This window comes from Bidens hawaiensis, unplaced genomic scaffold (assembly GCF_021521415.1).
Source record: "Bidens hawaiensis isolate Kalapana, Puna unplaced genomic scaffold, B.hawaiensis_p1.1 tig00006365_1, whole genome shotgun sequence".
Lineage (NCBI taxonomy): Eukaryota > Viridiplantae > Streptophyta > Magnoliopsida > Asterales > Asteraceae > Bidens > Bidens hawaiensis.
The window spans coordinates 1,071,995-1,097,409 of record NW_027491425.1 but is presented as its reverse complement, the minus strand read 5'-3'; the positions used below and the strand labels follow the sequence as shown (position 1 = coordinate 1,097,409).

General features: G+C 34.6%; 2 protein-coding genes and 1 pseudogene across 2 annotated transcripts; 2 read left to right on the top strand and 1 right to left on the bottom strand.

Annotated features, from left to right (window-relative positions):
- Positions 1-6,605: 6,605 nt before the first annotated feature.
- LOC143632128 (uncharacterized) lies at positions 6,606-13,274 on the top strand. The gene is made up of 7 exons (XM_077100708.1): positions 6,606-6,738; positions 8,267-8,662; positions 9,406-9,483; positions 9,571-11,215; positions 11,607-11,701; positions 12,010-12,151; positions 12,487-13,274. The coding sequence occupies exons 2-7, from the start codon at positions 8,642-8,644 to the stop codon at positions 13,158-13,160; spliced, it is 2,655 nt and encodes an 884-aa protein (XP_076956823.1). The 5' UTR covers positions 6,606-6,738; positions 8,267-8,641; the 3' UTR covers positions 13,161-13,274.
- Positions 13,275-16,069: 2,795 nt separating this feature from the next.
- On the top strand, positions 16,070-16,878 carry LOC143632159 (pentatricopeptide repeat-containing protein At1g09220, mitochondrial-like; annotated as a pseudogene).
- Positions 16,879-17,450: 572 nt separating this feature from the next.
- Positions 17,451-19,928, bottom strand: LOC143632106 (protein S-acyltransferase 11-like). The gene is made up of 4 exons (XM_077100690.1): positions 19,876-19,928; positions 18,528-18,753; positions 18,139-18,437; positions 17,451-18,049 (listed from the first exon to the last, which is right to left on the bottom strand). The coding sequence occupies exons 1-4, from the start codon at positions 19,918-19,920 to the stop codon at positions 17,576-17,578; spliced, it is 1,044 nt and encodes a 347-aa protein (XP_076956805.1). The 5' UTR covers positions 19,921-19,928; the 3' UTR covers positions 17,451-17,575.
- Between the last annotated feature and the right edge of the window lie 5,487 nt (positions 19,929-25,415).

The following is a 25,415-nucleotide window of genomic DNA, read 5'->3' as shown; positions in this document are numbered from 1 at the left end:
CTACTAACACAAGACCCGTTTAATATAGGTCTTGCTCGTTAAACCGATCTCTTCGATTATTCACGACACTATCTTTCAAGTTACTTGTTAATGTGAGTACTTTTCATCCCCTGTTTTCCATCTTTCGTTTTGGGGGTGGCATTGCATACTTATTCAAATTTGATTTATACTTGAGTCTTAAACCACAACACGTATTGTATATGTTTACATAAATAAATGCTCGATTTGGTGTTATATTCTTTACATGATTATGTGCAAATTTTTGAATGCTAAGGCGGGTAGCCTCATCAAAGTATGATCATACGTTAATTCCGAGTATATATGGTATCCCCATATAGAAAGGTGTCGTCAATGTATTCTTATTGACGATTTCATTATTGTCGTCAATGTATTCTTATTGACGGTTCGTCAATGTAATCTTATTGACGGTTTTATTATCTAAATTGTTGCTATTATTTATTGTTTTCATATACTAGTTGTGGATTTCATACTATATACTTATTGTCCAAAACTATGAAAATTGCTCACCAACCTTCGTGTTGACAAACTCTATTTTATGCAATGTTACAGGTTTGATGTTAGCTTGATTGGATTACTTGAAGAAACTTATTATCTTGGCTTTAGGATATTAGAAAATAAAAGAACAAGTTATTTGTTTATCTATCTATTTGGCATTTTGTATGAACAATTGTTGTGTTATTTATAATGATATGGATTTAAATGAGTTGTTTAAATATTGTAACTTTATAGTGTCACTGTGCAATGAGCAATCATGTCGTGCCTCGACGTTTCCGCCTTCATTGGTCGGGGTGTGACAATTATTATTGAAGTTTGAAAGTTGATATTTATGCGTTAATAAACTTAATACGTAAATAAGTTGTTCGTTTGTATACCAATAAAATTCCTTGATTAACACGAAGCAATTAACTCCGCTGAAGCCGTTAGATAATGTGAATAGTACTATTGGGGCCCGACAAATCCCGTTCTGATTGGTCGCGCCAATCCTTGTGAGTGTACGTTTTTTATTCAACTTGTTCTGGTATAGACAAGTCGAAGGGTAAACTAGAGTCAGGGTTTGCAACGTGGGCTTATTAGTATTAATGGTTTGTTTATGTATATATACTTTGATAACTTGTCTTGTTTGAATATATTAACTTCACAAATTGATAAATACTTGTACACAAATTTATAAGTTGTATAAGACTTTAATTTATAAATTAACTTCACAAATCATAAATGATCATGTGGATGGAGATATTGGTTTATGTGTAAAGTAAATTGATAAATACTTGTACACAAGATATATTTATGACTGATAGTTAATACATATGTTATATATTTGTTTGTAAGGAATGAAAACTCTTATATGATAGAGTATTTTTATTTGAGTTTTGTATGCTTTGTATTCAATAATATATATAACATTGAATCAAACAACAAGCTAAAGTTGTTGCTTATTATCACTCTCATGAAAGAGATGTGCATAGATATGACACCCGAAGTGTCCTATATTATGATCTCATTATCAAGTTATAAAAGGTTGTAAGATGTAGACCAATAAGTCAGTATATGACTTGGGCAAGCAATTATTTCTCAATTAATATTATGTGAAGAGAAAGTTATTATAATGGAAACTTGGATAAAACAATTAGCATTTGCAATATCTCAAATATGCTGCAGAGGTAGCAATATTATTGAAAATTTATGAATGATTTGAGATGATCTAATATTATATGTTAGATAAGTAATAAAACCATGAGTTTGTTTTTGTTTACTTCATTGCTTGAAATGATTATGACAATGTATTGATTGTTGAGATCATTAACAATGTTAAAGAAATTATAATAATGGTTATGTAGCTATTGCTTCATTTATATTATGCATTATGTGCAGAGAGGATTGTTTTCAAGAAAAACATAATTAAACAATTTTCATGTGTCACGCCTCAGCGTTGCTCTTAAAGTAGTAATATTGTAAAATAGTATTAAAATATTGAAGTGATCTTGTATCTATCTCTGGAAAAATAATAAAACCATGAAGCTTGTTTGGTTTACTCCATTCCCGATGTGAATGTGATTATATAATACTTGTTACGTATATCATTATCATGATTAAAATTGAGCAAAGTGTAATGATGATTATGCTAATAGTAAGCTCGACCATGTGATATTTAAAGATATTCATGCTAATAATAATGAGATCGACCACTAGAAGTGGCATTGATATTGATCATATATGAGAACAAATTATAGCAATATAAAAGTGAAATCACATGATCACTTGAGAAGATGATACTATGTTCTCTAATAAATATAGTCATCTATTAAGGAAGCATAATACATATACGATCATAAACCTAAAGTTTATGGATCATGATTATCTAATGGCATGACCGGTTAAACTACACTAAGTCAATGATGTGAAATTTATTGAAGAACCAAAAGATTCTTCCCAATAGTTATACTTGTAATATTGCTCTCAAGGGGAATTATTTACCAACTAAAGAAGGGTGTGAATCCCTAGATGTTATGGAATGAGAAAAAGATACACATATCCTAACATGATGCCATTTAGTGTTTTAAATCGATGCATCGTCTAAATGGTTATCAATTTCACAACATGAAGTTTGTGTGATTTGTGGCTTAGCTAATGAGATAGCAACCACAATATTAGATTTTCATATTTATTTTGGTAAATCACTATTAATAGACGAATTGATTTTGTTAAGACGATCATCAAACGCCTACAGTTGGTTGCAACGTCAATGATCATGAGAGCAAAAGTTCATGTTTTATTTAGGTATTTGTCATTTTACATGCATTCACAGCGAGCCAACAAGTTGTGATACTTCCTCCCCATTGCAATTGGTTTTTGGTCAGTAACCAAGTATCTCTCATCTAATATTTCGTTTTTGTTATATATTGAAATTAATCCACCACAAGACACAAAGATGAGACCATAAATGAAGTTGGGAATTTATGTCGGTATTATATATTATCTATGATTAAAGAGTTAGAGCTATTAATGAGATATTTGTTTATGGCTCATTGGTTTTCACTTTAGTAAAGCAACATTCCTAACATTAGGGGGAGATATAAAGAAGTTGGAAAACGAAATTAGTTTGAGTTACCATTGATCCTCAAATTAAATTATATGAACTAAAAGTTCAAAGAATAATTCATGTATAAAGATTAACGAATCAATTACCAGACGATTCACTGACCAAAACAAAGTGTCTAGCTAAGATACCTATAACAACTGCTTATGCTCCAATTAATTTAAACGTCCTGGAAGGACAACCATACATTGGTAACGACTAGTGAGTCTAAGGCACGCCTGAAGCGTGGTAGACTAGTCGATTCCGAGAATAATGATTCCTCGAAAATTGGAGCAGGTAATAAAGATGGTCAAGTCGAGGTATAGTCAAAAGGTCCCTTGAGAAACGTTAGACATGATGGTTATTGAAAAAACCTCAGGTACCTGAAAACAAAGAGCTCTCAGTAAATTGTATTTTATCATGTCTACAAGATATATGGAATCGAAATAAAGTCGACGTCGTTATAATTTTGTATATAATATAGCGCTTGAAAATGATGAGGATCATGATTTAAGATCTGCCTATGAAAAATGATTGGCCAAATTGGAAAGTCGCATATAGGGCATAGTTGAATTCTCTAAATAACGGAAAGCTTTTTGGACTAACAGTCCATACAACTAAAGTTGTAAAATGTGTTAGATACAAACGGATCTTTTATATGATGAAAATTCAATTAAGTGATATAAGGCAAAATTAGTGGCACAAAGATTTTGCAAAGATCCATGATTGATTTGAGGAGACACATTCTCCAATGGTGGAAGCAGTGACTTTCTGATACCTAACTAGTCTGGTAATACGAAAAGAGAATTGATAGCAGTGACTTTCTGATACCTAAATAATCCGGTAATACGAAAAGAGAATTGATGTGCGTCTAATAAATATTGTGATTCAGTTGACACTGAAAGTTTACATGAAAGTCTATTAAGGATAATGTCAATTATATTCTCGAGAACACTATAACTCATGTTGTATGCAGATTCATATTTGAATACGTTATGATTATTTTATATGTTAAATATATCTGAAACTCCTGAAGAGTTCCTAGCACGTGAATGCTTAAAAGGTTAATTGAAACATCTTAAGGATGTAATTCTTGTACACCAATAAGTATACATAGAAGAAATTGTACCTAATGATTATCGTATCTTAATAAACAAAGAATGGTACAATATGGGTTTTGATATATGATATATAAATTGATGTATCAAATGAGCAAGTTCATGTAGCAAAACTCATGAGGAGTGAATGCACATAAATAATTGGTTAAGATGGAAAGAATTTTGTGATGGATTGAAAACGCCTAAGCATCGGCATGAAAGCATCAATAAATGTTCTACAAGGTTAAGAAATTGCATATGGACTAAATAGTCGGATTCAGCGTGGTACGTACAATTAGGAAATATTTTGATAAGGAGGGAGATAAGTTGGACGTCATTAGTCATGCTTTTATCAAAATTTTACTCTTAAAAGTTCATATAATCACAGTTTGCAGTGATGATGTACACATCATCGAGAGAAACTGCATAACTTTTAGAAGGATAGTTTTTGAAATACCTTGACATGATGTGATTATTTCTCGACCTGTAGTTCGAGTATATGTGTAATTATATGTTTATCAATCCATCAAAGTATATCTAAAAGATGTTGAGACATTTTATAAAAGACAAGATTCATTATTTGAGTACGTTAAAGGATGCACAACAATGCACTCTAATATCATTTCCTACCTTAATATGAAATATTATTAGTTTTGAAATAGCACAATTAAATGCATAAGTGCATTATATCGTATTGTTAGCTATATATGATTATTATTTTCTTTATTTATATTTATCGGCATGTGTTCAGCTAAGAGACATCGGAATGGGTTAAACATATATTTCAGGTATGAAAGATATGTGTTTATATTTTACTAACCCATCAAAACAAGTTTTGTTGGTCTTGTCATGCAGAGAAACACAACAGGGTATCAATAGTATATGGTTACGAGATGACACAAAAAAAGTTTTCACATGAAGATCATGTAATATTGTTCAACTTAACAATTCGCCTGTCAAGGGACGAAGGCACAAATGACTGAGTACAAAAGTTTTGAAGCTTTCACAGAAGATCGATATTTATCATTTTAACGGATATGCAAATCAGGGGGAGACAATACGTGCTGCACTCTTTTTCCCTTAGCTATGGTTTTGTCCTACTGGGTTTTCCTAGTAATGTTTTTAATGAGGCAGCATCTCCAAGCGTATAAAGTTGATAACCAAGGGGGAGTATTATGAATAATTATTGATATGGTTATCAACACCTAAAATAGACTGGCTTATTCTCCAAATTTCTCCATCCCTATATAATATCTTGTTGTATCTCATTGTATTTTACACAAATTAATGAAATCCCTCTACCTTTCTCCCTGCATGTTCCTCTCTTATTGTTTGATTATTAGGCTTGTTTATAACAGTATACCATTTATAATGAAAGCATTCTTTCTTTTTCCTTTTTGTAAATAAAAGAAAAAGGAGAACTGAGACATGAATTACAAAATCAAAATAAACTGATATGCATAAAATTAAAAGAACGGAAAAAATGTTAACGTAAGAATAAAATGTTAGTACGGATATATAAACGCTGTTGAACACAAATAAAGTTGGTTGGGATAAAAAGGAGATGCTAATTGCATAGCTAAATTAGATTGTTGATAGTTACACAATTATCAATTTAGAAAACATTCTCTATACTTGTTTCATTTATCATACTATCATCTTGTCAATATATATCATAAAAATTCTCCTTTCTGCAATGTTTACGTCGCTTATAATAAATTAATATAGTGCTTACCTTGCTTACGATAAATGTCTTTGTGCTTTTCGATCTTCTTGATCAAATATAAAAGCACTAACGCTAATAATGTGCTATAATATAACTATAATTAGGTAGGTCAAAATTAATGATGTTATTATAATTTGACCACTAATTATAACATGATTATTAAAGTAATCTTTCAACTTGAAGATGGCAAAGAAAATAAGAGAGTAGAAATAGACAAATCGGTAAGTTTTGTGGATGTGCATTTTCCTTTGTTACATGAGGGACATATATATACTATTAAAATTATTATTTAGAAGACATAAATAAATAATTGGTGTTAAATTTTTCATTTCTCCACATAAATGTTTGTATCCACACTTTTAATTTTAGACAAGCTATAACAAATGCTATGAATGCATTCACATCTACTACAAACAATTCACTCATAAACAAATAGACTGATGATTTTTATCAAAGAGTTGAAAATGAAAAATGTGACAAAACCCTGTATGTATCATTTTAATCCCAAAATAAATGGATAAAATGCAAAATGTGTATTAATTAAAATCCTGCAGTAGAAGAGAAGGTCACCTCCAGTCAACAGTTATTTCTGACGTCACCAATGACAGATCCTGCACCACCGTTTCTGAATCGCCGTTCATCACCAGAGCTACTGATTATCACCATCATCATCTTCTTATTATCATTATCATTTTCAATCCAATCGGTACGCTCCGACTCCACCAGTACTACAGACGAATGGCAGATCCTCACGAAGCACAATTTCTCATCTCAAATTCGCCTCAATCCTCATCTCATCCTCATCGTCACCGTGCCATGTAATACTAATTCATTTTCTTCAATCACGTAACTGTAGTTTTATGTTCATTGGAATTAACGGAATCTGTATTGTATTGTTCTGTAATCGATTTCTAGGAGATGTAACAATATAGCAGTACGTATGTGTTGTTGACTAATAGATAGATATAGTAAGTACTGAAACGAAATTGAGCTTTAGGTTAAGCTAGTTATCGAATTTGAAGACGAATGTTTGGATCCACATGGATTGTGAAGTGGAATGTAAACGTTAGGGCTCAGTGAGTTATGAAGCTGTTTTGCCTAGGATATATGTTGCTATGTGGAGTGTTAGTCTTGTTATTTTAACATGATTTGATGTGAGAACATATTGTATGAGTAGTTAATGTGATCGAAGCTTACTCGACTTGTGTAATATATCTATCGCTGTTTACAAGATATGGTGTTGACAAACGAGTCCAAATTGAAATACGACAATACGTCTGTTTTGTTGACTCATACATAGTGATTATCGAAACATAATTGAGGTTTAGGTTATACTAGTTCTTAAATTTGAAGAGAAATGTTAGAATTCAAATGGATTGTGAAGTGAAATATAAACATTAGGGCTTGAAGTTGTTCCGCCCAGGGATTTATGCTGCTATGTGGAGTGTTAGTTGAACTGTTGAAGATCACTTGGAGGCTGGTCACATGGAGGACTCCCTGCCTGTGATGAGACAAAGGGTTATAGGTTTTGTAGGTCTTAAGCTCCTCATCGGATACGGATCTCATCTTCTCCAGCTGAACTCTGATCAGATAGTCTATTCTTCATTCGTCTTGTTATATTAACCTGATTTGATGTGAGGACAAATTGTTTGAATAGTTAATGTGACGCAACCTGCTTTGCAATGCATGTATTGTGGGATAGCTGCTTATGTCTTTAGTGAAAGATAATTTGTGTATTGTTGTTGGTGAGGATCTAGGATATATTGAGCTTGGGCTGGTTTAAATTGACAGTATAAAGGTTGCACGGTTGCAGGGTGTGAGTAAATTCAGTCAGATATAGACTAAACTAGATTGGAAGCAACAGATTATGATTGTGTCAATGCTCTATTGTCGAACATTATGTCCTTTTTATGGAAATATTGACCTCCTAATGTCATTAGCTTATATATTTTAATAGATATTGAATCACTTTCTAATGTGTGTTTCAGCCTTTAGATGATCTGTCATACAATACATTTTCACTTATGTTAAGGTTCGTTGGATTCCAGTGTCTTTAATTTCGTTTGACGTTTGAGGTGTTATAACGAGGGCCATTTTACCTTTTAAGTTTTAACTTATTAAACCTAGCTTTGGAAAGTTTGAATGCAACCTAGAATGCTTATAGATGTGGAAGAGAATTTGGTTAACCTCATCTTTGAGTTAGTGCACAGGAATGTAACTTAACATGACTTAGTATAAGTGCACGCCTGACTTGTGTGTTTGAACTTTTGGATATTAAAAGGATAAAATTTGAATATTCCATGCGAAATGCTATCACAAATCTGATAGGTCTCATTTAATGTCCAGGGTCTGGCGAGGCACGATCTCTTATGAAAGAATTAGCCCACAAGGTTAAAACGAAAGAGGAATTTGGAACTCTGAAGTTAATGCTCATTCATAGAAATCATGATAAGATGCTGGCAGATGCTCTGGGTGCTAAAATGGAAATAGATATTTTATGTTACCGCCACTCTTTTCCATACAAGTATCAAGGAACACTTCGGGCTCAGAACATATTATCATCTGTTCGTTATCTTATGTCACTTTTGCCTGAAGAAATTCCCCTTAAGCCTTTATCAACCATAGAGGATCTAACAACATTCCTCAAGTCAACTGACAAAGCTTTACTTCTTTTGGAGTTTTGTGGATGGACACCCAAACTGATGGCCAAAGTCATGAATAATGGATCTGAAAACTCTTCTGGTATTATTTTCTCACCATTTTTACTTTCTTTATAGAGTAAAATAAACTTAAGAACAAAATTGTTAAGGTGGGAGGTTACCTGACTTATTTTATGGTAGCTTTTTTTGTTTTTCCTTCCTTTTTGTGCTCTGGAGCAAAGCAAATATTTTATTTGCTTTTCTGTTGATCTGTGTTATTTGAATGTTTACATCTCTCATACATTCTTTAGAGGTGCCACTCGCAATCCATTTACTTATGAATGGATTGAGTCGAGTTATGTTCTATCTGTAACACACTAAAATAATAACTTCAAAGAAATGGGTCGAAGTTCTGAAGTGTATTTTTAATGCATGAAAACCTCCTAAATCATTTTTTTTTAAATGTGATACAATAAATTTATTAAAAATGATATTTTTCAGACGAAAAGTGATTTTGGGACGACCCGGCTGACTCATACCTAATATTATCCGTTTTGAGCCATTACACAACCACTGAACCACCCATTTTTCCACCTTTACCACACACACACAAGTCTAAGACTCTTAAGTGATATTGTCTAAAGTAGCAACTAGAATTAACTAATTAAGAGACAAATAACCAGCATACGAGTGCTTATATTAATGGAATCCATACCAGCAAACTAGAATCCTAAAATTGCTTATTCCTTGATTGATTCTACAAAGAATCCTAAGTTTCAAAAAGAACATTTGCATTTGTCCTTATATGTTCAGAGATGTTTTATTGTACTAATGGAATCCATACAGGTGTCCCTCTTAGAGCAGGTTTATTTGGAGAACCCGATGAAACAAGTGCAAATGACGGGAAGAAGAATCAGGTGGATGGTAGTTTCTACTTCCTCATAGTTATGAGGCCAAAAGGAAAATAAAAGGTGCTGATAATAACGTGAAATATTTTCTTTCTTGAAACAGGGGACGGAAAATGAAAAGATTACCTGCAATGTTGATGATCAGTTTAACTTTCTTCCTGGGCTTGGTGAATTCATTCCTCTAAATGAGAGTGATTTCTTGGAGGCTAAGAAAATGTCATCAAGTGATGGAGATCCATCTTTCTGCAGTTTTGAGGAGTTCCAGCTGTTTGAGTCTTCACTATATAATTTTACTAGTTTTGTTGGAGAATTCTTTCTGCCACCTGAAAGGTTTAAGTTTGGTTTAGTGTCTGAGAGATCATTAATATCATCTCTAGGGGTTGCAGATACGGGTTCATGGTCAATCATGCTATACTCTACTGGATGCCCTAGCTGCACTAAGGTTTTTAAAGGAGGAAGTGATCTCAAAAGAGTTATAGAGATTAATCCATCACCTGTTAGAGAGGCAAGTTTATATGCTTTCTCCTTTAATCATTCTCTATCATTTAGATCTGATTTCTTGACTTTTATGCAGCTTAAAGGTGATGAGTATGATTTTGATCCTGGTTTACCATCAGATAGGTCATCAGCACTACTTTTCATTGACAGATCATCTGATTCCTTAAAAATTAGAAGAAAGAGCAAGGAATCTCTTACTGTTTTAAGAGAACTAGCACTTAACCATCACATTCCATCTAAAACGGATGATCAAAACGTTTTCAATCGAGCTCATGTCACAAGGAGTGCTTCCCACCATCCTAAATTGGAGATGTCAACATCATTTCAAAAGGTAACTCAACTAAAAGATAAGATTACTATCATAACCATGAATGAGGGTAAGCATATTACTTTTGATAATCTTGCTTCAAATTTGCAAGGTAATTCCTTGCAAGATGTCTTGACATATGTTCTTCAGCAGAAGAAACAAAAAAAACTGAGTTCAGTTGCTAAAGATGTCGGCTTTCAGCTACTCTCTGATGATATTGATATCACATTGTCAGACAATGTTCAATCTGATGATATACAGACCGAACTATCTATGAAACATCTTAGTGGAAGCAATGCTGAGCTTGAAAAGGATCAAGTGGTACATGCTGATGATCTAGAACATTCTGGAAAGGAAGATGAGAAGATTTCTGTTGATACAACTGTTCAGTTAGTTGCCACTTTTGGAAATGAGGAAGTTGAAAAGGGGTCTAACTGTTCATTTTTCTTTGTTGATGGGCAATTTCGGTTACTTGAAGCATTGACTGGTGTTCTGAAGATCCCTTCATTAGTGATTATTGATCCTATTTCACATCAACATTATGTTTATCCTCAAGAGGATGATTTTGGCTATTCTTCACTATCTGGTTTTTTTCACATGTTTCTTAATGGAAGACTTCAACCATATCAACGGTCTAAGTCTCTTGTTCTTGAACCTAAGGAGGCCCCACGCCCACCGTTTGTCAGTCAAGATTTTCATGAGGTTGATTCTATACCGCGTTTTAATGCTCTTAACTTTATGGAGTTGGTTGTTGGTAACCACTCTGGTTCTGTTAGTCCTGACTGTGCATGGAAGAAAGATGTATTGGTTCTTTTTACTAGTAGCTGGTGTGGATTTTGTCTGAGGACAGAACTTGTTCTACGTGAAGTATACCGTGCGTTCAAGGGTTATGGCGATATGGTGAAAAGCCAATTTAAGGATGAGCGATCATCATCAGGAAATGGTACGTCCTGAAGTAAAGTTACCTTTTTACTTCTTTTATTTTCCACTCGTTTGTTCTTATTCTTCTTTTACTGTTTTACCCGGTCATTATTATTCGGACGATTTTTTTTTACTGTACTTGGCCAATCAAATCAATATACCACTGTAATGTGATAGCATTTAGAGAAAATAAGTTGTTTCAAATATAATAGATGCTGATATAGGCATACAGAACATGCTCATCTATTTCAAACTAAAGGATTGTCAGATTGTGTTAAAGGCTATTAGCCTATTAAGGTATTATACAAAAAATCTATGCATTTGTCTGTATATTGTCGATCTCATTTTCATTTAATAGTTTTGAGACATGAACGATGCAATCATGTTGCTAATAAAGTTTAAATGTGCTGCAGATGGCATTAATGACATCATAACGAAGCTCCCGATCATCTATATGATGGATTGCACAGAAAATGACTGTAGTTTGCTACTAAAGTCATTGACTAAGGTACCTGTTTTCTTTAATCTTGTTTTGTTATGCCTATATGTGTTTTCAATTCAAGCAGAGTTTGTGTATTCTATTTTAAAGGCACGAGATCAATAAGCAACATCTGTTTACTGTTGACCTCAGGGTTTCTTTAGATTTCATTTCGTAATTTTGAGATGTTGTGATGCTTTGTACTTCCCTTCGGATCACTAAAACCTGTGTATATGTGTCTGTATGTATGTACACACACAATAGTCTATTATCAAAATGCATCAATAATTGTATCAATGTAAAAAAATTATGTATATTGATATGCTCTTTATATGCAGAGGGATCTTTACCCATCTCTGCTGTTGTATCCAGCAAAAAGGAAGGAAGCAATCTTGTATGACGGAGAATTATCTGCTGTTAATATTATCAAATTTATTGCTGATCAAGGTGGCAACTCTTACTGGATTTATAAGGAGCGAGGTAATTTGAACTTTTGAAGTTATTGGCCAATCTTATTTTTTGTAGTTCTATTCTAACCATCAAACCGAACCATTTCCATAAGTGTTTCCTTACAAAGATTTAACTTCTAATGACTTAGTTATGGTCAGGAATTATTATTAAGCTAGCCGTGCACTTTGAATGTTTACCAGACTGGTCCTTATGTTTCCAACTAACAAAACTACATAACAATAAGGCTACCCAATTCTTGATACCAAGAAAATGTGAATTCTTCATCAACTGATCCTTTTATTGATTATAGGTTTCAGACTCAGTTATTGATATTTTATCAGGATCTTATATTTTCTATGCTGTAGGTACTTTATGGACTGAAGCTGAATATGGGGTTTGGAATGAGAATCAATTTACGGATGCATCAGAACATGTAACGCATGAGGAAAACCATGAGATTTTACTAAAGGACCGGACCCAAACCCAGACCCAAATGTCAGGAATCACTAACAAAAAGATCGAGCCACGTACACCATATGATCCCAGTGAATCTGGACTCGGAATAATACCTGGTTCCATACTTGTTGCCACACAAAAACTTACCGATGTATACCCATTTTCCAGATCAAAAATTCTCATAGTCAAAGCAAATCAAACTACTGGATTTCAAGGTCTGATAATCAACAAGCTTATTAGTTGGGAATCCCTCTCATCACACGAAGAGTTGGATTCCCTGAAACAAGCACCACTGTCTTACGGTGGTCCTGTCATAGCACGTGATCTGCCTCTTGTTTCTTTAACTAGAGAGTCTTCCAAAGATGAGCTCCCTGAAGTGCTACCAGATATCTACTTCCTTGACCAATTAGTCACAATTAATTTAATACAAAATCTGAAGTCAAATAATCGGTCGATGACCGATTACTGGTTTTTTGTGGGGTACTCTTCATGGGATTGGAACCAATTATATGATGAGATTGCTGATGGATCATGGAATTTAGTTAATGGAACAGTGCAGCAGCTTGATTGGCCTATGACATGAGCCACTTGGATTGATCAATTCTCAAATGAGGTTAAACCAACACAAGCTTTCCATGGTTGCGTTTACAACTTGTTACATCAAAGAGCTGTACATAAGATCAAGTTATTTCCATAATTTTGTTTTCCTTCTGTATGATCATAAATTCTGTCTTGTTTTCGTGATATTTGATTCTTTGCAAATAGATAGTTTTAAAATTGCTCAAGATTATTATTTCTTATATTTTATAGCTAATTGTTTCAATAGTGTGCGAGGTAGATAGATGACTAGCAGATATGCAAGTATTTATTATGTATGGAGTATGTGTGTATATCCCTTACAGATACAGTAAACAAGAGAAGGGGCTAACCCCAGCAGATTTATACAAACAGCAATATTGCAGCCCGAAAAGAAATAAATAACAAAAAGTAGTCTCATGTTCTTAAAGTTTGAAGCTATGCTCAAATCAGTTTTGGGCTTCGCTAGATCTTTTGCGGAACTGAAAGGTTAGATGAATGTTATCTCTCTGTAACTAATTTATTTGAATATAAGGTTTACAACTGTTAGTTGAATTTAGTTATAATTAGGGTTTTAGCCCATATAGTTGGCTAAAGCCCATGGGCCTTTTATGGTTTGATAGCTAGGGTTTATTTGTGTATAAATAGATGTAGTTGTTTATGTATTTCTCACACCTTCAAGTAATAAACATTACTTTCACTACAACCATCTTCTTTACATGGTATCAGAGCTACGGCTCTCGATCCAAACCCTAGCCGCGATCTGACCCGAACCCGAGTCTGACCAGCCGTCACCAGCAGCCTTCAGATCTGAAACAAGCCCCTGCCTTGTTGTTCTGTCCTGTCACGAAATCTTTTTTTTTTCCGACCGTGAAAGTACTGTTCACCGACGAGCACTGTTCACGTTGGAATCACTGTTCATCGGAATACTGTTCACGCCGGAAATCACTGTTCAAGCCGGAAAATTCTGTTCAAGCCGGAAATCACTGTTCGAGCCGGAAATCACTGTTCAAGCCGGAAAATACTGTTCATGCCGGAAGTCAATGTTCATTGCCGGAAGTTACTGTTCGTTTGCCGGAATTTCTGTTCACTGCCGGAAAGTTACTGTTCGCTGCCGGAATTACTGTTCGCTGCCGGGATTAACTGTTCACGATGATTAACTGTTTACGCCGGAATCTGTTCCCACCCTCCACCCGCACTTGTTACTGTTCACAGTCAATTTTCAGTTTCGTGTATCACTATGGGCGAAAATACATACATGTATACATTTACTAAAGAGGAGCATGATCTTATTCAACGGTTTCTTACCTTCCAGTTGCCTCATCCTCAAACCAGCTCGGCACATTCAGGTAAACCTTCTAGCCTTGACTTATCAGGGTGATTGATTCTGAAGCCACACATCACATGACTGGGAATCGGGGTATTTTTCTAGTCTTCAAAATGTTTCCCATGCACCGGTACGTCTTGCCGATGGATCTTCATGTCCTGTTCTCGGCATAGGATCCATCAGTAACTCGGAAAACCTAAAACTGTCTTCTATCCTATTTGTTCCTAAATTTCCTACCAGTCTTTGTTCAGTGAGTCAGATTACCAAACAAAACAACTGTTCTGTGACCTTTTACCCAACTCACTGCGTTTTTCATGAACTAGGAACAAACCGGGTAATTGGTACTGGTTTTGAATCAGGAGGTCTCTATCGTATATCCCCGTTTTCGCATCCTGTAGCAAACTTATGTGATTCCGCTGTCAGGGAGGCTCACTGTCGGTTAGGTCATCCCTCTACAGCGGTTCTGAGGCAAATGCGACCAGATTTACCACTTTCGTCTTTTAATTTTCATTGTGAGTCGTGTCAACTTGGTAAACATACCAGGCGTCCCTATCCCCCTAGGGTGCCCAATCGAGTCAGTTCTTGTTTTGAACTGTTGCATTCTGATGTATGGGGTCTTTGCCCTATCAAATCTACGTTGGGTTTTGAATATTTTATTACCTTTATTGATGACTATTCTCGCACTACTTGGGTTTATTTGTTGAAATCTCGTAGTGAGGTATTTTCCATATTTCGAGAATTTAATGCTTATGTTCAAAACCAATTTAACACCACCATTAAAACTTTTCGATCTGATAATGCTAAAGAATATTTTTCCACCGACTTTTCTTCATACTTAAAAACCAACGGCATTATTCATGAATCATCGTGTGCTTATACATCTCAACAAAATGGTGTGTCCGAACGCAAAAATCGTCACATATTGGATGTTGCTCGCACAATCATGATCCAATCACGTGTTCCTCATCGTTTTTGGGGAGATGCCGTTCTCACTGCCACATATCTGATTAACCGCATGCCCTCAACCGTTCTTCATGGTAAAACACCGTTTTCTGTACTATTTCCCAACGATGATCCATTTCCTCTCGCACCTAAAGTATTTGGTTGCGTCGCCTATGTTCATGACCATAGTCCAAAAACCATCAAACTTGATCCCCGAGCCATTCGTTGTGTCTTTCTTGGTTACTCACGGGTTCAAAAAGGGTATCGATGCTATAGCCCATCACTTCACCGATACTTTACCAGTGCCGATGTCACTTTTCACAAGTCTCCTTACTTTCTCGAGTGTTCCACTCCTGTTTCTGACCCGTTTCCCGACCTCGATATACCCACATCTCCCTTCATCCCCACCATTCCTGTGTCAATTCCTTCTACCGATCCAATCTCTACTGATTCTGACCCACCGACAGAATCTCCGCCACTGCTTTTCACATATGCTAGGCGGGGTAGGGGTCAAACATCAGCGACTCTTGATTCACACCCTGGCCACGACCCCGAAATACCCTCCGATACTCCGTCTACATCTGAGCAATCCACACCTCTCACTAATACATCCTTACCCGATCCAACAACCTCTGATACACCCGTTTATGATCCTCCTGGTGCCCCACTTCCCGATATACCTATTTCCTTTCGCAACTGAAATAACCGTTTTGGCGGTTTACCCTGCTGTTTGGAATCTTGGGTCTTTGGAATTATGCCAGTGTATTCACGCGTATGGAGAGAAAAACGGGTTTTATGTGACGGATATACGCGTTACAAATGCGCTTCTTGATGTGTATGCAAGATGCGGGAGTGTGGGTAGCGCGTTGCGAGTTTTCGAGTTTATAGAAAACGATAAGAAGAATTTAGTGTCGTGGACATCGATAATAACTGTTTTTGCAATGCATGGTATGGCAAAAGAAGCCGTGGATTGTTTCAAAAGAATGGAGCAAGTCGGCATGAAGCCTAATAGGGTTACGTTTTTGAGCATTTTAAGCACGTGTAGTCATGGTGGATTAGTTGAAGAAGGGTTAGTTTTTTTCAAGAAAATGGTTAACGAGTCGTGTATTGTGCCTGGCATTAAGCATTACGGGTGCTTGATCGACATGTTGGCTAGAGCAGGGAGGCTTGAAGAAGCGGAGAAGATGGCTTTAGAGGTGCCAAAAGATATGGTAATGATGTTATTTGGAGGACACTTCTTGGGGCATGTAGTTACTATAATAATATTGAGATGGGGAAGAGGATTACAGATAGAATATTTGAAATGGAGAGGCGGTATTCGGGTGATTATGTGCTTTTGTCAAATATATTTTCGGGTGTAGGCGATTATGTTGATTCGGAGAATGTTAGGAGAAAAATGGATCAAATGGATGTTTGTAAACAACCTGGTTGTAGTTCTATTTGAATCCTGAATAATAGTGTTATATATATAGAGCAAAGAGTGTATTGTTAGCTTAATTCTTAAATTATGTGCTTTGAATGAATTCTTTATAATCTCTTATATTATGTCTACACACTTTATAACTGTGGGTATATAGTGCTATTTATTTTCATTTTTTTTATTATTATTTTTTAAAATAATTTCAAAAGATATTTTTAGGACCAACATGATTATTCATGTTATATTACTCAAAATCGATTCAAATCGAATTCAAATTCCAACTTTGGATTCGGTTTTCGAATCAAACTTTAATTCTCCTAAATTTAGGCATTGAATTTTTAAATTTTTATTTTCGATTCGAAATATGAATTTAAATTACGTGCACAAGCCTACTTAAAAAGTTGTGCTAAACTAATGTCTGAGTATGACCAATACTCGACATTTAGTTTATAGACGTTGATTTCCATCAAAGATTGTAACTGAAACGGCTTCCAACGCGCCTTCCCCCTCAAATAATACACGACAGCATTTAGTTTGCGCAAAATACATCCAGTAACGAGTCGAGAAAACAAGAACTTAAAATAAGCCACACTTCGAAAATAATAAATGATGTATATAAATTATAAAACACTAAATTGTACAAAATCATACACTTTTACTAATTTCTAGTATAGATGTAAATTATAATCACCTTTAGTCCAACACAAAACAAAAATGCTACACACTCTGCATTTCACTTCTTGTGGCTCTTCTTAAAATTCCAGAAACTAAGCAAATATCTTGTTGCAGAATTAGAACACCCGAAAAACCTAACAATATTTTGGCAATCTTTTTCCTCAACATCGTCATTTCCATTTGAATTCAAATGACTTAAATATGTCTTCCCTTCATATATAAAGCAAATTTGCTGCCATAGCAGCACCGCCAAACCGATTGCTACAGAAACGCTTGCAAAAAACAGGTAAATGAGTACAAAACCTCTCAACGGGAGCGACTCTACTGATATGAGAAAAGGGAGCGCACTTTCTGTGAGGTATGTGAAGATGGTTGACCAAGTCAGCTTAACCGAAGGAATGTGTCGTAACGGTGGCCAGATTTGATATACTATGTATGAAGACATGATCGAAACATAGAAAGTACTCGCTACTGCTGACATGAGGAAGAGAATGAAGCTTCTATGATTTCCGGCACCCACACAATTACCGATCTACATTAAAATAAAAATGGTAATATTAAAAGTTAAAAATTAATTATAAACGAACTGCTTCCAGTTTTGAAGTTAATAAAATTACTTACGAATGGGCAATGATGATCCATGTCCAACACGCACATTCCACACGACCGACAATGATGAGTGTTGGGTGACTTTGGGTTTGAACACACATTACAAAAGGTGTAATCCATGAGCCCACCTCGACCCATGGTCGGGTAGCTGCCCCAAGATATACGCGGTGGTGCACCAGGTGACCGAAATGCAGCAAGAACATAAGTTGAAAGTGTGGCTATTGACAAAATAACCGTGACAGTCATATGAAATGTACCATAAAAATAACCCTTAGAAAATATGACCGGATATATAGCCCAAACACCACTACCTGCAAAAAAAGGAAGCCAATCTGATATACGATGCATAAAAAGAGTAAGTAATTAGGGAAATTATATGCCAGTATAATTATAAAAGTTACCTATGATGAAAAGCATAAATAGCAGGAGAACAATGACAAAGCATCGGTCTCGCAGACGTCTTAACCACAAGTACTTGTTATCATATTTACGAGCATTGTGATTAGTAATGGCTCCACACCAACCACACTTGAAAACGGGTGCATAAGGTGAAATAATAAGCCGCAGTCCACATCCCCAACAGGTCGTCTCGTGTTCCTCGGTTATGGATGTCACATAATCATCCTCCTAAGTGAGAAATTGAACTTGTAAGTAGTGAATAATAGTACCAATGTTTTTATATATGTTTTTTGTTATCTTAAAAACTTCTAGAGGCGAGCAGAAAAACCAAATAACCAAGACCCCAAACCGGATCAATTGATAAACCATAACCTCTATTAACAGAACTGGCATCAAAACCAACCTCCATTTTTTAATAAATGATACGCTATACGCCAGCCCGGAAAACCGTTATATATTTCCATAAGACATATCGTTGTCACTTATTCACTTTTATAAATAAAAAAAATTGCTGATATTTTTTTTACTAAAGATATAAATGGATTTACTAATTTGAGATTAGTTTGAATCTACCTATGTCCAAAGTCAACAGCTTACTGAAATATCAATAACAGGTTCGGTTTTAGCCCATAACCAAACTGAACCGACCCATGCTCACTTCTATATCCACTTTAACCTGAAACTGTAAGCTTTGATCTTGTTTCCTTCTATAATGTTGGATTTTTTGAATCGACTAAGATATGTAAATTACAATACATTAGTCAATACACGTGTAACAGACACCGTCTGTTACGCCCCAATTCATGTAACCGACATTAAATACGTGTAGCCGACGCTGCGCGCAACAAGCGTTGGTTACTTGTGTGGAATCAGTAACGCATCAAGCACATACTGGGACCGGGTTATACGCGTTGTGTGGCGTTTAATGTGCTTCCCATTCCGGTGCGCGCATTTAAGCACGTGTGACCGGCATCAGAATGCGCATACCCTGCATTTAAACACAAGTATCCTACACCGAAAATCAGAAGCAAAACTGAAATGTACGGTAATTTCAAAAAGAAAACCATTTTTTAAGCCAACCCGTTTTAACCCAAAACCCGGTCTGACACGAGCCCTTTCCCAATGGTGACCCGAACCAAATTAACCCTTTTTCGAATCAACCCGTTATGACCCATTACCGCCGGGGCAGTCCTAAATCATCTGTGTATGTGTGTATGTTTTGTTGTACTATGGATTAGTACGTTAACAAGACTTGTAAGTGGGGCAAATAGATCTACATAATAATAATAATAATCCAACAGTAAGTGATGATGAAAACGACGACGTGTGTTGGTGAAGAAGATTGATTACCTGTTTGGTAGGTGAGACAGAGGAAGAAGATGGGCCTGAATCCATGGATTGAATCGCATAAGTGAATAAACCAAAGCAACCACTAGTTGAAAAGTCAACGATTTAGAGGAAATCTCGTTGACAATTGAAACAATATCTTATATCTAATCTAATTGAGAAACAACAGAAGAAGAAGAAGAAGAAGAAGAAGAAGAGGATTTATCTGTTGGGAGTTCTGAATGATGTTTTGTACTTGTAAGGGTTTATGTTTGTGACAAAGTACAAACAAAGTTTTCGTGGGTGCGCCGCACAAACCGGCTGTTTGGATTCTTTAACTACCAACACTTTCTAAAAATATTTCTTTATGCCATCAATATATATATATATGTTTTTGAGTAAGCGGTTGGTAATATCAATTTGGTAGGCTCGTGGGATCCGATGACGGAGTTATTTCGGAAACGATTGGGTTTTGCGATTCAAAAAGGAGTAGCGGCGCAGCTTGTTGCTCGTTTGCCTTCTGTTTCGATGTAATCCAATAAACAATCATATATTATTGTTATTATGAAAAAAAATATATCCATTGGAGGAGGGTGATGGTAACAAAGGCGGGTATTAAATTCGCTTCCGACTTATTGTTTCTCTCTATGTGAAGCTCTGAAAGGGGCTATCGAGAAAATGGAAAGAATCCAAAGAGTATTTTCTTGGGCAGGTTAGAAGACGAGACTAAAATAAATTGGGTAACATGGCAAAAGGTTGTCAAAAGGGGGTCTCGGCCTTGGGCCATTAAAGGAAACGAATATAGCTATGCTTGTGAAATGGAGGAGGTTTAAAAGAGAAAAAGATGGACTTTGGAGGAATATTGTTGGGGCTATCCATCTCTCGGAGTGATCATGCATTTAGGCCAAAGTGTCTATCCCAGGGTTATGGTAGAATATCGTGAAATCGAAGCACCTGGTATTGATCTAAGAAAGTTGATATAAACAAGGTGAAGGATAAGAATAACGCTCTCTTTTGACCATATTGTTGGTGGGGTGATGTGGGATTTTGATATAAGATTTCCTCTTCTGTTTGAACTCAAGATACGAAAGGGGTTCAATGTTTCTGATTGGCTATTGATGTACGATGGCGATATGTATGGGAAGTGGGGCTGGAACCGATAGCCATATTGGTCGGAGGAAGTGAGGGGATTGAGGAGCCTGCTATTGTCATGTCAACAGGTTTGGTTGGTGGAGGGCGAGGATCGACCAGCTTGGGGTTTGGAGGAAGGTTGTGATTTTTCAGTTAAAAGCCTAAAGGGTGGCCTTAAGGCTAACTTAGGTTTGGAGGGGAATTATGTGATGGTATGGAACAACTTTATCTCCAAAAAAGTTGGTATACATGCTTACTTAGATGCTTATGGCCAAGAGAGGTATTCCAGTCGCGACGGTGCTTTGCCTGATATGGGAATAAGAGGTGGAACGGCGGAATGCGTAATGATCTCTTGCTAGTTTACTCAATCAGTTGAGATAATGATAATCATAAAACAAAAACAAGTTAGATTTGTTACTAGTTAAAGCAAAATTTTATAAATCATAGCACTAACGAAAAAAATCGGACATAATCAGTAAAATTAAAATTTTAAATTTTAGGTTGGTTATTAACTTATTACAAATAAGTAGTATAAAAGTATAAAACAAACCTTTAACTAATGAATATAAACAAGCGGACGTAGATGAACATAAATGACACATAATCGAATGTTCGCGAACACAAATGAACGAACATAACCTTTGTTCATGTTCGTTTATTTAACTAAATGAACAAAATTTTTTGTGTCACACTTAAACCTATGACGGAAATGTCTGATCACTCACGGCACTCAAGACACTATCATACAATAATTAATGGCAATATCCAAAATTACTTGATTTCTCAAATCAAGTACACCATTCATCAAAAGAAATTACAATAATCCAATACTTTCCAAAACAAACAAATTTGCAAAATAATATCAAGTTAATAATAGCCTAAAGCAAGAACTACGTTTCTTCAATCTTCACTTAATCCAATATAGTTACCTGCAGTATGCATAAAAACAATCTAATTTGTCAACAAAATTGTTGAGCAACTAAATCATTGATTTGATACACACACACGTGCGCGCACACTAGTTTAAGGCCTGTGTATTACACGGGTAATTAATGAAAATTTTAATTTTAACCATTAAGTGAATACAGTCAATTAAATGATCATATATTGTTAATACAATTATAATTTACATTAAATTACAGAAATTACATAATTAAGATTACTCAAATATGTTATACATAAGTAAGACATTCCTTGTACACTGTATTTGTGATTGTATTTGCATGTATACATTATTTATCAAAAATCAAAATCTTTAGTTCATGTCTGCTTGTAACTCTTGATAAGGTAACATATAGGTGTGCTTATAACTCTTATGTGTGACAAATAAGGTTCTTCAAGTACATATCAACTATAGATAAATGATAATGTATCCATGAAACTAACAAAAAAAAAATTCATGCATATAAAATATCATACCTTTTAATCAATTAATATAATGTCATTTGAGATTACCTGCTCATGTTTATCAAAAAAACATGATTATCCCAAAAACCATATTACCTGAACGTTGTTGATATAATCATCCCTAGAATTTTTAGAGCATGTTTGGGATTTAGTTTGAAATATGCTTACTGGCTTTTTTAAAAAGCCATTTTGAAAAGCCAGGATTTTGGGCTTTTAGAAAACTGTTTTTTAACCTTTTAAAAATAATAAATATTTCTATTAGATTACATTATAATAAGTGTGAATCTTAGGGAATTTTTATAACATACTTTAATAATAAATGTTATGACTGTAACTTTTAAAAAAAATCTATATATAGCTTTATTATTTTCAAAATAAACCATAATAAACACTTTAATTATGTAATAATCAACATGTGACACTAACGTAAACCCAATTTGTCTTATATAAACCATATAATAAACACTAATTTGTCTTATTAGACATATTAAATTAACTATATTTAAAGGTATAAAAAAAATATAAATCAAGTCAAAAAATATATGTTTATAAAGCATTTTAGTCTGAGTTATGCAAGAAAATATTGAAAACTAAATATTGATCTTTTTATTGCAAAAACATTTTATGATACACAAAAAAGTCATATAAATAAAGAATTAATTTCATATGTACCCTTACAAAATAACAGATAATTCATATAGTAAATCGTCATACATATGGATTATAGTTATAATATTCAACTTCAATGATTTAATGACAAACACCAAGATATATATAATAGGTATTCTCCATGTTTGTAATATTTATACAAAATGTTTGGAGAAAATTAAGAAAATACACATTTTTTAAGTTCAAATGCATATGAAAAAATTATTAATCCAAATTTAAAACCAATCTTATATAAAAAATTATACACTGTTGCTCGAATCATAGCTTAAATACAATTTTTAGTTTACCATACAAATCCAAATTCTTCGACAATGATGCATCTTTATTTTCTTTATTTGCAATTACCCATGACTTTAAAATTTTATTCTAACAGGCCTGCAACTTCAATTTTTATATTTCCGTATTTTCTTATTTCACCATTAATATTAATAAATAAATCGGTTAGGATTTACATTTAATAAAAAAAAATGGAATTCATTTATTGAAATGGCTTAAAGACAATGACTATATATTAAAATTGGTTGAAGAAAAATGTGAGGATGACTATGAGATTGACAAGTGACAAAAGTGGTATTCCTTTATTAGAGTGTGTGTATATATATATATAACAAATCACGATGTATAGTGAAATTGACAATTAAATACAAATAATAGGGTGTCGCTTGGCTATGATTAAACGAACACAATTGATAGCTACTAAGACGGTGTATGATCATACTATAATAAGATTATGATGGACCACTTCAAATGCGCTAAATAAACAACTAAACAATTAGTACATCATTCAATTGACAAATAACACAACAACATGATTTGTACTTCGAGATATATGAGATAAATAAAATATGTTATTGGTATGCATAGAGCCCCCAAATAGTAAAACTAAAAGTGAGGATTTAGTGATTTACTCATCTCTCTTATTTGGCGAGAAAATAATAAAATAAGAACGCGAATTTTAACGTGTTGACTAGTTCGACACAAAAATACCTGTAAATTTGAGAAATAAAATAAAGTCAAAACTGAGAAGAACTAAACTATAATTAGAACTAAACTGTAATTATAGTAAACGGACTTACATAAGTCAAGTTATGAATTAAACAAGATTTAAACGAGCTGACACGGGTCAGAATCTGAACAATGAATCTGGGTTTGGGTTCTGGTCCATCAGATGTAAAACATAAAAACAAAGATAAAACTCTTCTGTACCGAAAGCTAATTCCGATTAGAATGTTGAGAACTCGATTAAAGCATTAAACTTGCTTAAAGTGAACCCTAAATTAGTCGGTTTGCAATTGACAGGCAAAATCCCGTTAATCATCAAAATTGATTGAGGGCTTTTGTTTGTCATATCAAGAAGAACATTTCCGCTTTTTACAACTTACCCGGATTACAAATAGAGAAGGTTAGAAATCAAGTCAAAGCAAAAGTCTTGATATTGGAAAGTCAAACCGAGAAGAACTTCCAAAACACAAAAGAACACCAATGGAGGTTGAATTTTATGATGGAGGCTGAAGTTGCAGAAGGGTTTTAGGGTTTTTGATGTGTTGGTTTATATAGCGAAGACCTAAATTCGTTTTTATTAAACGATTAAGGTAAACTAGTTCGATTAGGAATGAGAATAACCAATTAATGACGAAATCGGGCGATTTAACCCAATGATTCGTTTTTATGTCCAACTAGTGTTTTACCCGGTGCGTTGCGCCGGGCAGGTTAGTAAAACTCGGACGTTGGTAAAACCCAAGTGTTGTAGGCCCCGGATTTGAGGCGGTAAGTCGACACGAATTCGGTCAGTTTTGGATATGCGCGTTTTGGTATCGGAACTAAAACAAAAACAATTTAAAAACCGAGGTGGACCAATGTGGTGGCGTCGATCAGTAAAGCGCGGGCGTTGGTAATACCCGAGCGTTGTCGATCCTGGTTGTTGAGGCGATGAGTCTAAAAAATTTGGTCGGTCTTCATCACGTTCGTTACGATACTGAAAAAACAAAAATAAAAACAAAATTAGAATTCGGTCAGTTTTCGTTACTGCATCGATACTAAAAAAATGCGGTATTTGTACGCAAATTCAACCTGGTTCACTAAACAACACAACTATTCGGTCCAAACCAAAATTAATGTTGAAAGACAAACCATTCTAACATACACAAAAACATAAATAACACACTTAAAAAAATAAAACAAACATTTGAGATTCGAACCCGGATTCCTAACTGATACAAGTACTTACCCACTACAACAATACCATCCAGCCAACACAAGTGTATATGTTAAATATCAAAACTATTACTATATATAGGAAAACAGAAATAATACACTTTGTGACACCAAAGTTCTTAATTATACTAATTTATAATAAA

Bases quoted from the DNA above. Each gene is read 5' to 3' on its own strand.
- LOC143632128 (XM_077100708.1), top strand. From the start codon at position 8,642: ATGGATCTGAAAACTCTTCTG. The intron at 11,216-11,606 runs GTACGTCCTGAA...AATGTGCTGCAG, and splicing joins GCGATCATCATCAGGAAATG to ATGGCATTAATGACATCATA. The intron at 12,152-12,486 runs GTAATTTGAACT...TCTATGCTGTAG, and splicing joins CTGGATTTATAAGGAGCGAG to GTACTTTATGGACTGAAGCT.
- LOC143632106 (XM_077100690.1), bottom strand. From the start codon at position 19,920: ATGGATTCAGGCCCATCTTCTTCCTCTGTCTCACCTACCAAACAG. The intron at 18,754-19,875 runs GTAATCAATCTT...TTTCTCACTTAG, and splicing joins CTGTCTCACCTACCAAACAG to GAGGATGATTATGTGACATC. The intron at 18,050-18,138 runs GTAAGTAATTTT...ATTTTAATGTAG, and splicing joins TGGATCATCATTGCCCATTC to ATCGGTAATTGTGTGGGTGC.